Source organism: Urocitellus parryii, chromosome 6 (assembly GCF_045843805.1).
Source record: "Urocitellus parryii isolate mUroPar1 chromosome 6, mUroPar1.hap1, whole genome shotgun sequence".
NCBI classification, from domain to species: Eukaryota; Metazoa; Chordata; class Mammalia; order Rodentia; family Sciuridae; genus Urocitellus; species Urocitellus parryii.
Window position 1 is genome coordinate 37,280,764 of NC_135536.1, and position 13,514 is coordinate 37,294,277.

The 13,514-nt window shown below is 50.4% G+C and overlaps 3 protein-coding genes across 3 annotated transcripts; 2 read left to right on the forward strand and 1 right to left on the reverse strand.

Annotated features, from left to right (window-relative positions):
- Positions 1-56: 56 nt before the first annotated feature.
- Positions 57-3,198, reverse strand: Cideb (cell death inducing DFFA like effector b). The gene is made up of 5 exons (XM_026406133.2): positions 2,667-3,198; positions 2,275-2,419; positions 870-1,019; positions 466-656; positions 57-283 (listed from the first exon to the last, which is right to left on the reverse strand). The coding sequence occupies exons 1-5, from the start codon at positions 2,705-2,707 to the stop codon at positions 154-156; spliced, it is 657 nt and encodes a 218-aa protein (XP_026261918.1). The 5' UTR covers positions 2,708-3,198; the 3' UTR covers positions 57-153.
- Positions 3,199-6,851: 3,653 nt separating this feature from the next.
- On the forward strand, positions 6,852-7,988 carry Ltb4r2 (leukotriene B4 receptor 2). The gene has a single exon (XM_026406038.2). The coding sequence runs from the start codon at positions 6,861-6,863 to the stop codon at positions 7,986-7,988; it is 1,128 nt and encodes a 375-aa protein (XP_026261823.2). The 5' UTR covers positions 6,852-6,860.
- A 3,742-nt stretch (positions 7,989-11,730) lies between these two features.
- On the forward strand, positions 11,731-12,792 carry Ltb4r (leukotriene B4 receptor). Its single transcript, XM_026406073.2, has one exon. It carries the CDS (start codon positions 11,734-11,736, stop codon positions 12,790-12,792), a length of 1,059 nt encoding a protein of 352 aa, XP_026261858.2. The 5' UTR covers positions 11,731-11,733.
- Positions 12,793-13,514: the final 722 nt, after the last annotated feature.

Consider the following 13,514-nt stretch of genomic DNA (forward strand, 5'->3'; position numbering starts at 1 on the left):
AGTTTTGTCATGATATAGGGGTGGAGGATAGTGGGGAAAGCAGGTGAGTTGTCCAGGTTACACTGTCCATAGGGCCTGAAACCTGATGCTGTCGTAGTCTTTTCAGCATTGTCTCATGAAACAAGTCTGGGAGCAGAAGTGCAGAGTCCCTTCTCAGTAATGGAGACGACCCTGCCGCTGCCACTGCTCTGTTCCCTCCACTACATGGCGAAGGGTGGAGGAAATTCCCAGGAGCACATGGCCCAGGCCTTGCAGCAGTGAGGAGATCCAACGAAGGAGCTCCCTAAATGGCAGAGATAAGAGAAAATCAAATGATTGGGGAACGTGAGAGTTGGTTCTTGAGCTGGCAGCTGGGGGTTTTTTTCACAAAGAAGAGCTATTTGGGGATAAGAGAGTATAGGAGATGGAATTATGGAGACTATCCGATGGTAGGGGCTGGGGTAGTATGACATATTGATCTCTAACCTGAGTACTTTTTTGGGGCCAATTCCTTGAAAGTCACAGCTCATGGAGTAGAGCCCGTAGAATGTGGCTTTGACATTCAGGCTGCCAAAGAGGTCTCGAGGATTTTGTTTGTACACATCAAAGGTAATGCGGGCGATATCTTTGCTGTGCTTCGGCTTCTCCCGGCCCAGGCCATATGACAGCACTCCACTCTGTAGGATATCCTCATTAGTGCAGTGGATACTGACACCCCCATCAGCACTGGGTCAGACCCACCCTCTCTTGGGCTTCTGTCCACTATGTCCTAGGTAATTCCACATCTCACTCTGTGCCTCTGTCCCTAGTATCAGGGTTAGGCTAAAGAAGGAGCATTGGAAAACTACAAAGGATTGTTGGCCTGAACAGTGCAAGTATGGTCCTCTTACCCTGGTGGGGCTCCAGCTCTGTCCCAACTCCAGCACCATCAGGCATGTGTCATCCTCCAGCATCTGGAAGAAGTCCTCACTGTCCACAGAGGTCCCATCCTCTTCTAGTACCAGTGTTAATGCTCCATGCAGCAGCAGGGTCTTTAGTGCCTATTCAGTGGCAAGAAGCAGGAGGAGCAGATGTTATACTATGCCTCTCCCCTCTAGTTGCCCAACATTGATCTGTTGTCCCTCGGCAATGGTCGATATCCCAAGTCTACTCTCCGGTACTTGCTATCCCTGGTAATGGCAACAGCTCTCGATATACTTCAGTTGTTAGAGGACCCTCATTAGGGGCTGACCTTTTTCCTTTTTAAAAAATTTTTGTGTTGCTGAGGGTCCAGGGTCTCCATATGCTAGGCAAGTGCTCTGCTTCTAGACTGAACCCTTAGCCCCCTTTTTTCCTTTTTGCTCTGTCATTGTCACCACTTCCTGCTTCCCTCCCTCTAAGTCATTCCTACTAGTTTAGAATAAAAACTTTGGCCAGGGGCTGGGCAGTGGCTCATGCTTGTCCCAGCTACTTGTGAGACTGAGGTTGAATTGCTTGAGCCCAGGAGTCTGATATCAGCCTTGGCACAGAACAAGACCTCACCTCAGCTCAAAAAAATCTAGCTAGATTCTCTTGAAATCCATCTTTCTGCCTTGTCTACAAGGTCTCACCTCCCTCTTCCCCCAACCTCAGTGTTTTCCACATCATTTTTCAGTAATGATGATGGCGAGAAGCAGGAGGAGCAGATGTTACAGATACGTGTGCCACGTATCTATGAAGACATTACATACTTCTTTTATTCTTTTCAACAACCCTAGGAAGTGGTTTATTATTGTTTCCTTTGTACAGATGAAGAAACAGGTTTTGATTTGATAGGTCACATAACCTCCCAAGATTTTTTTTTAAAGAGAATTTTTAAATATTTTTTAGTTTTTGGTGGACACAACATCTTTATTTTTATGTGGTGCTGAGGATCGAACCCAGCGCCCTGCGCATTCCAGGCAAGCACATTACCGCTTGAGCCACATCCTCAGCCCACCTCCCAAGATTTGGACAGCAAGGAAGGGGTAAAATCAGAATTTGAATTTGGTTTTTCATACATATCACCATTTCACACTGACTTCTGAATTCCATTTTCCAGCCCTCCCTATATACTGCTTCCCCTATTCCCAGAGAAAAGCCCATAACTTGGAAAAAAACCAAATTTACCCCAATTCAACAGAAGTTATTTGGGTCACACCTCCGCCCCCATTGACTCTTAGCCCTTGGAGGGACAGCTATGTGACCTTAGCCCTTTATACTCTGTCATCTCAAGTTGTCACTATTGAGCCCCTTGGCTGCCCCTGTTATAGGAACCTAGGAACCTGGCTCACTCACCTTATCTAGCAGTTCCTGGCGGGTGGCAGCTGTCAGACCTTTCCTAATTGTCCGCTTATGATCACAGACACGGAAGGGTCTCTGAGGCGGTGGGGCTGAAGTCCATACCCTTCGGCCAAGCTCAGAGCTCATATTGGATACAGCCCTGGTTGTAAAGTTGGGAAGAAGAGGGAAGAGGGGTGGGATGACTGAGGAGCCAAAGAGGGAGGGTCCTAGGTTTGCAGATCAGCTAAGGGAGAGGCGTTGGAATGGGTCCAGTAGTTCAGGAACTGGACAAATGTGTAAAGTAGGGGGAGGAGGGGAAGTGAGTCTCTTAGGGGCTGAATGGAGTTTTGTTCCCCACCTAACCATATCCCCAGAGTTAGAGGGTAGAGAGGAGAGTTAGTAATCACCTGAGCAGGCCATTGGGGTTCAGGGATGAGAAGTACTCCATGGTAGAGGGAAGTAGGAGAGTTGCCTTCCTGGGGCCTCTGGATTGGACACTGCACTGTGGTGCTGGGGCTGAAGTGACGTTTTCTCTTACAAAGCTGGGCTCTCAGTCCTGAAGAGGTGGGGAATGAGTCAAGCCCAGCTCTGGCCCCCCTCCCTGGCCAGTACGAAGGACAAAGTCCAAGGGGAGAGAAGGAGGAGGGACCTAGATAAGGTGATAGAAGTTGGACTGCCCAGCAAAAGGCTGTGAGACATGCGCAGGTGCCCATGCGTGTGCACGTGCACATCTGTGTGTGCTGAGGGCCCTTGTGAGGGTAAAAAGGATGGAATGTGACCTCCGGTGTTTTATTTCTTTGGAGGGAATTTCTAGGAATAGTTTCTGGCTCCCAGCTGCTGAGAAGCTGTATTGTATGTAAGGTGCACTATTCTGTGCTCCACCTACAGGAAAAGCCATGGGCTGTAGCTTCCTGGAAAGATTGGGCAGAAGGTGAGGAAATGGGTTTAGGGTGGGGAAATGGGGTGGGAAACAGGCTTGGGCAAGGCTTGGATAAAATGAGAGGTGAGGCAAGTGTTTGGAAGTGGTTTGAGGAAAGGATGGATCCTGATCTTGTCTGAGACCCTCTCCTTTCTGTTGACCTGCTCTTTCCTGGGTAGGAGAGGGGCTTGCCAACATATTCTTGGCTCATTCTCCAGAACTGTTGCTTCAGTAGTGACCTTTGTTCCCATCTTTTTCCTTTCACCAAGTAATGGGCATGAAGGAGATGTGTATGGGGCAGGAGGTGTCCTTTGATGGCATCAGGACTTCAGCTTTATCCATCTCTGATTTCAGTTGCAGTGGGATGAACATTGTATGAAAGCTTAGACTCAAACTGGAGTTAAACTTAAACACCTCAAATGACCACAATTCCTCTTCTCCTGCCTTGGAAGGAACCTTATAGGGTCCCCCAGATCCTCCAACTTTTTTTTTTTTTTTCCTGAGAAACATGGAGTTCCTTCACTACTCAGGGACCCAGCCAGTTGCATTTCTTAGGCAGGCTCAAGGCTTTGGCAAGATACTGATAAAGGTGTTTAGATTGTTGCCCAAAACACTGAAAGAAACTAGCCTCAGCCCTGAACCAAATTCCTTAAACCCTCATGAACTCTGTACCCTGATGCCCTTACTGTGGGGATAAGTGGAACATCTTTTACTCTCCCTTTCATAAAGATATACTGCAGCCTGCTCTGTAAATACTTGGGACCAGACACCCTGGAGTTAAGTGTTTCTTTGGATTCCCAACTAGCCCCATGTTGGGATGATTGGGATACCTTGTGGGAACTCTCTTGCTACTTTTGGGGTGACTTTAGCTGTGAATTTAGCCCAGATGTAAGAATCCTTGTCAGAAGTTGTCAGCTTACTCAAACCCCTACAAGCACAGGGGCACTTATAGTGGCATTAATGCTTCAGGACAGTCTTCCAACAGTGGACACACCTTGGTCTCCTGTTCTTGGCATTCTGTACATTTCCCAGAGGTAGGTCCAGTGCCTACCAAAGGAATGTAATGCCACGCCATGCTCTTATGGGTTTCTTCTTTCGTACCTATTTTGGTGTGTGTGGGGGGTACTGAGGATTGAACCCAGGGGTGCTTAATCACTGATCCACATCCCCAACCCTTTTTATTTTTTATTTTGAGGCAGGGTTTCAACTTAGCTTCAACAGGTTAAGTTGATGAGGCTGGCCTCAAACTTGAAAACCTCCTGCCTTGGTCTCCTGAGTCACTGGGATCACAGGTGTGCACCATCACACCCAGCTTCTCTATATTTTTATCTTGCTTCCTCCTCTGCTTCCTGAGTCAACCTTTCAAATACAGGATTACCTATACCCACGCCCTTATCTCAGGCTCTGCTATTGAGGAACCAAACTAAGACAATGCTTTTGGTGTCCTTGTTCCCAGAGAACTACAGTTTGGGCTGTTGACTGGGCAGAGGACTTTCTTTTCCCCCTCCCTCCACTCTATTGATCTGCTGGGCCCTGTTGCTCCCTCACTCCCTGCCAATCTCTTCATTTCCAATCTTTGCCTGACCTCTCCCAGCAGAGAGAACTTCTTTTCAATATGTCTCTACACAAACTGCATCCTTTCCTTTCTTCTTATATCCTTGTAAAGATTGGTAGTGTGATCTTGTGGTTGTGAATAATGATTCCCCAGCCAGGTTATAAGCAAGCCCCTTATGTTAGTCAGCTTTTCATCACTGTGACCAAAGTACCTGACAGGAACAACTTAGAGAAAGAAAAGTTTATTTTGGTTCACAGTTTCAGAGGTCTCATTCCATTGTTAGCTGCCTCCATTGCTCTGGACCTGAAGTAAGACAGAATATCATGGTGGAAGGGCCTGATGGAAAAAAGCTATGCAGCCTGTGAGAACCAACCAGCCAGAAAGGAGGAGGGAGGGGGAGGGGTGAGGGAGGGAGGGGGAGGGGGAGAGAGAGAAGAGGAAGAGGGGAGAGGAGGCCAGGGACAGTGATAGTCCAAGGCCATGCCCAAGTGATCTACTTCCTCCAACAATGTCCAGCCTCCCAGTAGTCCATTCAGCTATCAGTGGATTAATCCAGCAAATAGATTTATATAAGGTCAGAACCCTAGTCATTGCTTAAAAGTTCCACCTCTAAATCTTGCTGTAATAGGGGCCATACCTCCATGAGCTTTTGGGGACATTCAGATCCAAACCACAACACCCCTTAAACCTCCATGCATTTCTGTCTCCTCCTCAACACACCTAGCACCATTCCTTACACTGAAAAGTTGTCATTGACAACCCAGCCAAAGTCCAGAGGGTGGAGAGAAACTCCCAAAACAAGAGATGGTTGGGGGTGGACTGGGAGCTGAGGAAAAAGGGAACTCAGCAGGGTTGGGAGGCTGAAAACAGGCCAAGTGAGAGCAGCTGAGAAACTGAGTTGTGTGGGTCACCTCTGCTGAATGCATGCCAAGGAGGCCAGGAAGCATAAGCATTGCAGAAGGCATGCTGGAAAGATTGGGGGGGCAGAAATGAAGAAGGGACAAGAACAAAAGCAGGGGCTGGAGTTGTGGCTCAGTGACAGAGCACTTGCCTTGCATATGTGAAGCACTGGGTTTGATCCTCAGTGTTAGGTCAGTTGAAGTGGCTAAGGGAACAAACAGCCAACAACCAATCAGGTGCCAACAGACAAGCAGTGATAATCATCTGTCAATCAGTGGGGTCTCCTGACTGATCCTGGAAGGACATGGAATTCAGCGAGATCTCCAGACCAACCCCAGGAGAACAAGCCCTTTCCTATCGCAAGCTCTTCCTTCCTGCCCCAAACCTGATAAAATTACAATCCAGCTGAGACTGGGTGCAACTCCACCGGACCACTCTGTTGTACTGGAGAGTCTTGCCCAGAGCGAATCTCAATAAAGCCTTGTTCAGCAGCTTTTAGTCTGCCTCCTTTTCTTCACTGGTGCCTGACCTTACACTCAGAATCACATAAAATAAGTAAACAAAATAAAGATATTGTGTCCATGTATTAAAAAAAAAAAAAAAAGCAGGGTTCAGGGTCAAGTATCAACTGAGTGTTTCTGCATCCTCAGCTTCATCCTGTTTCCTAGGGAGGCAGGCTCCCACACGTCTGGACCTATTAGTGATGGGAAAGAATGGGGTGAGGGAGGGGCCCCAGGAAAAGGCCAGGATGAGCCTCATCTTGTCCCTCCCCATTCTTGCCTCACCCTCTGCAAATGTGATAGACATTGGCACCTGATGCATTGCTGCCTCACCTTTCAGTTTCCCAGGCCTCTGAAGGCCCCCAGCCCTACCTGCTCCTAGCTGGGTAAGTAGATCTGCCCATGCCCTTTTTTTCCACACTGCCCACTTCTAAGGGGCGGAGATGGTAGTCGTGACAGCCTAAATTTAGGACAGCCTAAAGTTAGGAATGGGGGCCTGAGTAAATTTAGGACAGCCTAAAGTTAGGACTTCTGGGCTCTGGGAGGTGCCAGGAGTGAAGGCCACCTGACCTTCACAGGAGGTGAAGCAGAGGATCTAGGTTCTAAGAAGGAGTGGTATTTGAATTGGGGGTCAGGATCCTCCATGTCAAAATTCCCAGAGAGAAGAAGGGCAGGCTGCAGGGAAGTGGAGGGAAGCACAGTTCCTTCTCACCTAGCATCGGAGGCAATGTGGACTTATGCCCCACTTCTGAAACCCCTTTGTGGCTTCTTCCAGCCCCGCAGGAGAAGAAGGATGTCAGTCTGCTACCGGCCCCCTGGGAATGAGACACTGCTGAGCTGGAAGGCCTCACGGACCACTGGAACGGCCTTTCTATTGCTGGCGGCGCTGCTGGGGCTGCCCGGTAATGGCTTCGTAGTGTGGAGTCTGGCTGGCTGGCGGCCCGCACGTGGGCGACCACTGGCGGCCACGCTAGTACTGCACCTGGCGCTGGCCGATGGCTCGGTCCTGCTACTCACACCGCTCTTCGTAGCCTTCCTGACCGGGCAAGCCTGGCCGCTGGGCCAGGCGGGCTGCAAGGCTGTGTACTACGTGTGCGCCCTCAGCATGTACGCCAGTGTGCTGCTCACCGGCCTGCTCAGCCTGCAGCGTTGCCTCGCCGTCACCCGCCCCTTCCTGGCGCCCCGGTTGCGCAGCCCGGCTCTGGCCCGTCGCCTACTGCTGGCAGTCTGGCTGGCCGCCTTGTTGCTTGCTGTCCCGGCCGCTGTCTACCGCCATCTCTGGGGGGACAGCGTCTGCCAGCTGTGCCACCCGTCGCCCGCCCACGCCGCCGCCCACCTGAGCCTGGAGACTCTGACCGCCTTTGTGCTTCCTTTTGGGCTTGTGCTTGGCTGTTACAGCGTGACGCTGGCGCGGTTGAGGGGCGCCCGCTGGGGGTCTGGGAAGCAGGGGTCGAGGGTGGGCCGGCTGGTGAGCGCCATCGTGCTCACCTTCGGCTTGCTCTGGGCTCCCTACCACGCAGTCAACCTACTGCAAGCGGTGGCAGCACTCGCTCCACCAGAAGGTGCCTTGGCGAGGCTCGGCGGCGCGGGCCAGGCAGCGCGGGCTGGAACGACAGCCTTGGCCTTCTTCAGCTCTAGCGTCAACCCGGTGCTCTACGTCTTCACCGCTGGGGATCTGCTGCCTCGGGCGGGTCCCCGGTTCCTCACACGGCTCTTCGAGGGCTCTGGAGAAGCCCGAGGGGGAAGTCGCTCTAGGGAGGGTACGATGGAGTTACGAACTACTCCCCGGCTACAAGTAGTGGGGCCGGGAAAGGGCAATGGAGACCCAGGGGGTGGGGTGGAGAGGGGCAGTTAGGAATGGGATCCTTGACACCAAACCCTACATCCATGTCTGCTTTTCCCTACCACTTTTCATCTTCCCTGAAACTCACTCCTCTGAGGCATTTGGGGACCCTTTTCCAACTAATTTGGATCTGGCTGGGTAGGATTATTACACACCTGGGGTAGGTCCAGATTCCTCAAAACGGAGGGACTTTGAGGATAGTGATGGCCCTTATTAAAAAATGCTGTGTGCTTGCAAGTTGTCATGTACCCATGTGCCAGCATTGCTTACTTGTTGCCAGTGACTTTATTGTGAAATACATTGGGAAGTCATTAGATGATGACTTAAGTGAGTTTCCCCTTTGGTGGTTAATCCTGTGTGAGTTGTACTAAAGCCACATAATTCCCAGGTAGATCAACCTTGCCAGGGCTGGACAGTATCAGCCTTCAGTGGTGTTTTATGCTGCTCTCCTCAGCCCAGGTGGCCTGGTTCCCCTAGGCCTACCCATAGAACTACCTGGCAAATGGAGAAAGAGCAAGGGAAGGTGTGGGAGTTTGGATGGGGGATGAGGATGAGATCCATTCTTTGGACTCCTAACAAAGCTGCCTGGGGGAAGAAACTGTATCTTCAAGGAGAAAGTAAATCTGTGGGGATTGAAAGGAATGTGTTCCTGTCTTGTTGGTACAAAGAGGCATATGGGTAGGCAGTGGTGTAGGGGCCTGGAAATCTGAGATTTATGTCCCTCTCTGACCATTTAACACCACCCCCAAAACAACTTAACTTGAAAAAGAGCTCAGGAGCCTGTTCTTGCTTCACCAGGGGTTGTTTGGAAGTTAAGGGATTATGGGGAATGACAGGAATATTAGAAAACAGGAAGAATTTTTCAGGGAGGGAGGCTTTCCCTCTCCTCCCCTCCCTTCTCCTCTTCTCTCCTTTCCTCTCTCCTCCTCTCCTCTCTTCTCCTTCCCCTCCTCACTCCTCTCTCTGTTAAGTTTTATCTTCTCCCAAGACTGCTAGCTATTCCTAATTCCTCCTTCAATATTTCTTAGCCCTATCTTTTAGAATCTTTCTATTTCTGGATCTAAAAACTGTTTGGATCTTCACACTTTTAATTTGGGGGTGTAGCATTGGATTTGTTTTCAGGGACCATCCACAAGCACACAGGTGACCAATTCATCCCAGTTGGTCCAGAACTTTCTCAGGTTAGCACTGTAAATCCCTTATCCCAGTCCTGTTGTCCCCCTAACAAACTGAAATGGTTGGTCACATGAGTGGTTACTCTGGCCATTAAGCCAGGCCCTGCTTTAGTAACTCTTCACATCTTCCAGGCAGATGTCAAGACAGCAAAAGAAATCCAGTCCCCAGGGTCATGCCAGGGTCACCAAAACTAAGGTTGGAATGAACTAGGGTGACAGGGATTGTGCTCAGAGTACCTAGTCCTTTATGGGAGAAGAAAGACCTTCAAGGAAGATGGGGGTGGGAGTAGCTTGAGAAGGGAGGCAAAGACAGCCCAGTTTCTGTCTGAAGGGCTTCTTGTTGACCCTGGAGCTCTGAGCCAAGAGCTTCTTTTTCCAAACACAGGCTTCTTCCGGTCCTGGTGTTCTAGGGCAGAAAGAGGTTCCCTAACTTCCTGTTACATGTTCCCCATCTCTCTCATCCAGCTTGGTCAGAGAGCCCTTCCTCAACTCTGCTTTCGTTTTTTTTTTTTTTTTAATTGTTTTAGTTGTAAATGAACACAATACCTTTATTTCATTTATTTATGCAATTCTGAGGATTGAACCCAGAGCCTCACACATGCTAGGCAAGCGCTCTACCACTCAGCCCCAGCCCAGCCCTGCCTTCAGTTCTTGCTGTGGTTTCAGCCCATTTCTTTTCATCATATCCTTTGCCTGACAGTTATTGGGTCGACTCTGCTCTGGCTTTTCTCAAAGCAGAGCAAGTAGGAGCACTGTGAGGTATCAGGGACCTTGCAACTTTCTTGAGAAGTGACAGGGTTGAAACAGAAGCAGGAAGGTATTCTTAATTTTTATGTTCTTCAGGAGATTTCAAGGAGAAAAGGCATCCTTCCATTCAGGAAAAAGAAGGGACTCTTTCTCTTTTCATATTCCTTGATTTCTCTCTTGGTAGAGCTGGTGTGAGGCATTTCTTGTCACTGTGCCCTTGCTTCTGCTTCTCATGTTCAGCCCAGGGTTCAGCCTCTACTTTTCACAAGTGGAACTGGACCACCTAAGTCTGTGGGAATACAGGAAAGAAGTGATGTTGGTCTCCTTGCCCAGACCCTTATTCTTAAAAATCTAAACTTGGCAGGGTAGCCACATGGGCAAGCATAAGGCAAGTGGTTGGGGGAAGGGGAAGAAATTTGCATTCTGTATGGTACCAAGAAGACCACTTAGACTGGTTTCTACAACAGAGAATGGAGAACTGGTTAACATAGAATGGAACCAATCCCCTTAAATTAAGGGAGGGATGGTAGGTGCTGGGAGAGGGCTCTTTTCCCACAAGCAGGATCATGGCTCCAACTGAAGCCAAGAACAGGATGCTGCCCTCTTTGGTTTACCAACATGCTCTCTTTAAATCACAATGTTACCTAACTCACATCCAGACCCAAAATCTCTTACATTTTCAACCTACACATCTCATTTATCTAAAGATCTACATTGTACCTGTGAAATATATGCAAAATTTAAGGAAAAAATTTGGATATTGGCATGTTAGCCTTTCAGTCTGAGCCTGTTTCCCCTCTCCTGCCTTCTTCCCTCCTCCTATAATTCATAACTTTGCTCAATTTTCCAGTCTAGACCCGCATCTTTAGACCACACCCCAGCCAACTCATACTGGCACCCCTATTTCCTCTTCTAATGCCCTTTCCTGGGTTCTTTTTCATTGCATCCCACCCCTCAGGAGTCCTCCTTCTAGCTGGGCTGCCCTGGAGCACAAAGACTATCCCCCTTCCTCCCAGTTAAGGGAGGGGGTGGGGGTTTCAGCCCCACCCTCAGGAAGATGTGTCTTCCCCCTCCCTTGTTCTGTGGTACTTCCTCTCTGGTTGACTTAGCTGATAGCACTCATACCAAGGCCCACGCCTCCGACACTGGGACAGATCCAGATTAAGCTATACCACCTTGCCCTGGCTCTGGGATTGGCATCAGCTTTCAGCTGTTTGGCAAAGCTTATAAGTAAGTATCCTAGAAACTGGGAAGGTGGTGTGGGGGACCAGCTACAGCCATGAGAGAACGTGCAAAGGAATCTCTAAAGAAAGCCCAACCAGTGTAAACGGAGTTGGGAGGATTTGACCTCAAAGCCTACCCACTAACTCCATCCCCATCCCTGTTATTTCTGGTGAACCCCTGGAAGTCTCTGGGGTCAGAGTGGGAAGGTGATTGGAAGAAGTCAAAGGCACTGAGGGGCTAAGGCTCAGGCAGGGGACAAGGGTGCTTTCAAAAGGTACAGCACTGGTGAGGAAAATCTCCCAGTTTGATTCTGGGCTTGAGGAAAGGAGTCTGAAAAGATATGAAAATGTTGTTACTGGGGATGGCTGTTTATTTTGTAATTGGGTCTGTGAACAGGAAGGGGCCCCGTGGCCCAGTTATGAAACTAGTTTTTCTACTCAACCGGATCCCCTTAAGTCAGGTCAGTTGGTGGTGATGGGGCAGTTTCAGAGGTGCCTCTGATGATGCTGATCTTGAAGACAGATCAGCATTTTCAGGCTAAGTGTGTCAGGGAGTCAGGAAACCTTTGGCTTCCTACCCTTATGAGTGTCCACCCTCACTTCCAGGTCATTATGATGGCCACGAACACTACATCTCCTGCTGCATCCTCCTCACGAGGTGTCATGTTCATATCTCTGTTGGCTATCATCTTACTGTCAATTGCACTGGCTGTGGGGCTTCCTGGCAATAGCTTTGTGGTGTGGAGCATCTTGAAAAGGATGCACAAACGCTCTGTCACTGCCTTGTTGGTGTTGAACCTGGCCTTGGCCGACTTGGCCGTATTGCTCACTGCTCCCTTTTTCCTGCACTTCCTGGCTCATGGCACCTGGAGTTTCAAAGTGGCCGGCTGCCGCCTGTGCCACTATATCTGTGGAGTCAGCATGTATGCTAGTGTGTTGTTTATTACAGTCATGAGTCTGGACCGGTCACTGGCAGTGGCCCGTCCCTTTACGGCCCAGAAGCTGCGCACCAAAGAGATTGTCCGGCCGTTGTTGGCAGCTATCTGGGTGGTGTCCTTTTTGCTGGCCACGCCAGCTCTTGCATACCGCACGGTGAGTTTGGGATTGAACAACAGGAGCCTGGTGTGCTTCCCGAAGTACCCCAACGAAAGGCACAGGGCATTTCATCTACTCTTCGAGGCCTTCACCGGCTTCCTGCTGCCCTTCCTGGCTGTGGTGGCCAGCTACTCCGACATCGGACGCAGGCTGCGGGCGCGGCGCTTCCGTCGCAGCCGCCGCACGGGCCGCTTGGTGGCACTCATCATCCTGGCCTTCGCCGCTTTCTGGCTGCCCTACCACGCGGTGAACCTGGCCGAGGCATTCCGCGCATTAGCGGGTCTGCGCGCTGGGTCGGGTCCCACCGGGGAGCGGCTGCAGCTGGCCCGCCACGTGCTCATCGCACTGGCCTTCCTGAGCAGCAGCGTGAACCCGGTGCTGTACGCGTGCGCCGGCGGCGGCCTGCTGCGCTCGGCCGGCTTGGGCTTCGTCGCCAAGTTGCTGGAGGGCACCGGCTCTGAGGTGTCCAGCACACGCCGCGGCGGCACCATGGGCCAGACCGTAAAGGGAGCCATTCTCTCTCCGGAGCCTGCACCCGCCGAGAGCATCACGGCCTCCTCTGAGCCTCTCCAATGAAGCTAACTATATGAGATCTGGTGGAAGGAAGCTCGCTTTCCTCCTCGGAGAATCCCACGCTTGCCTGACCCAGTTCTGTACCCGAGGAGAAGAATCTGCGCGGGAGACCGGGTGGGGCGGAAAGAAGAGGGTGGGGTGGGGCAAGTCAGGGCAGAATGAGAGAGCATTCTCTGGCCAGATTCCTGCAGGAAGCTTTACAATTAAAACTCAAGTCTGAAATCGTCAACCCTGTGAGTGGGGGCACGTGTGTTATGGGGTGTAGGAGTGCTCACAGGCACCATGGTGAGATTCCTCTCAACTGTTGAGAGTCACATTCTTTCGTTCCCTGTGATTTCCAGTTTTGGAAAGAGAACAAAAGGAGATTCTGAGGTAGGTGATCTGCAGATCCCACTTTGAACAGCGTTCACAGACTACTGAAGGAGACTGTCAAAAAAGACCACCCATGTAGGCTTCTCATTGCAGGCTTATGACTCAGGGAACCTTCTGAGATAATGTGCTGCTGTGAAACATCTTCCCTGACACCCTGGTAAGTGTCCTTGTTAAGTGTCCAGCTTCCTGCTAGGAATCTTTATCCTCTCAGCAGATGGTCTAGGGCATTACCTTCCTTTCCTCCATTTCCCAAGGAGCTCTCATTTGAGATGAAAGTCATTACATCTTGTCTCCTAGAATTCTGCACCTCAGCATCTACCAGCCCCACAATATACCCTGGTACAGAGTGAGCC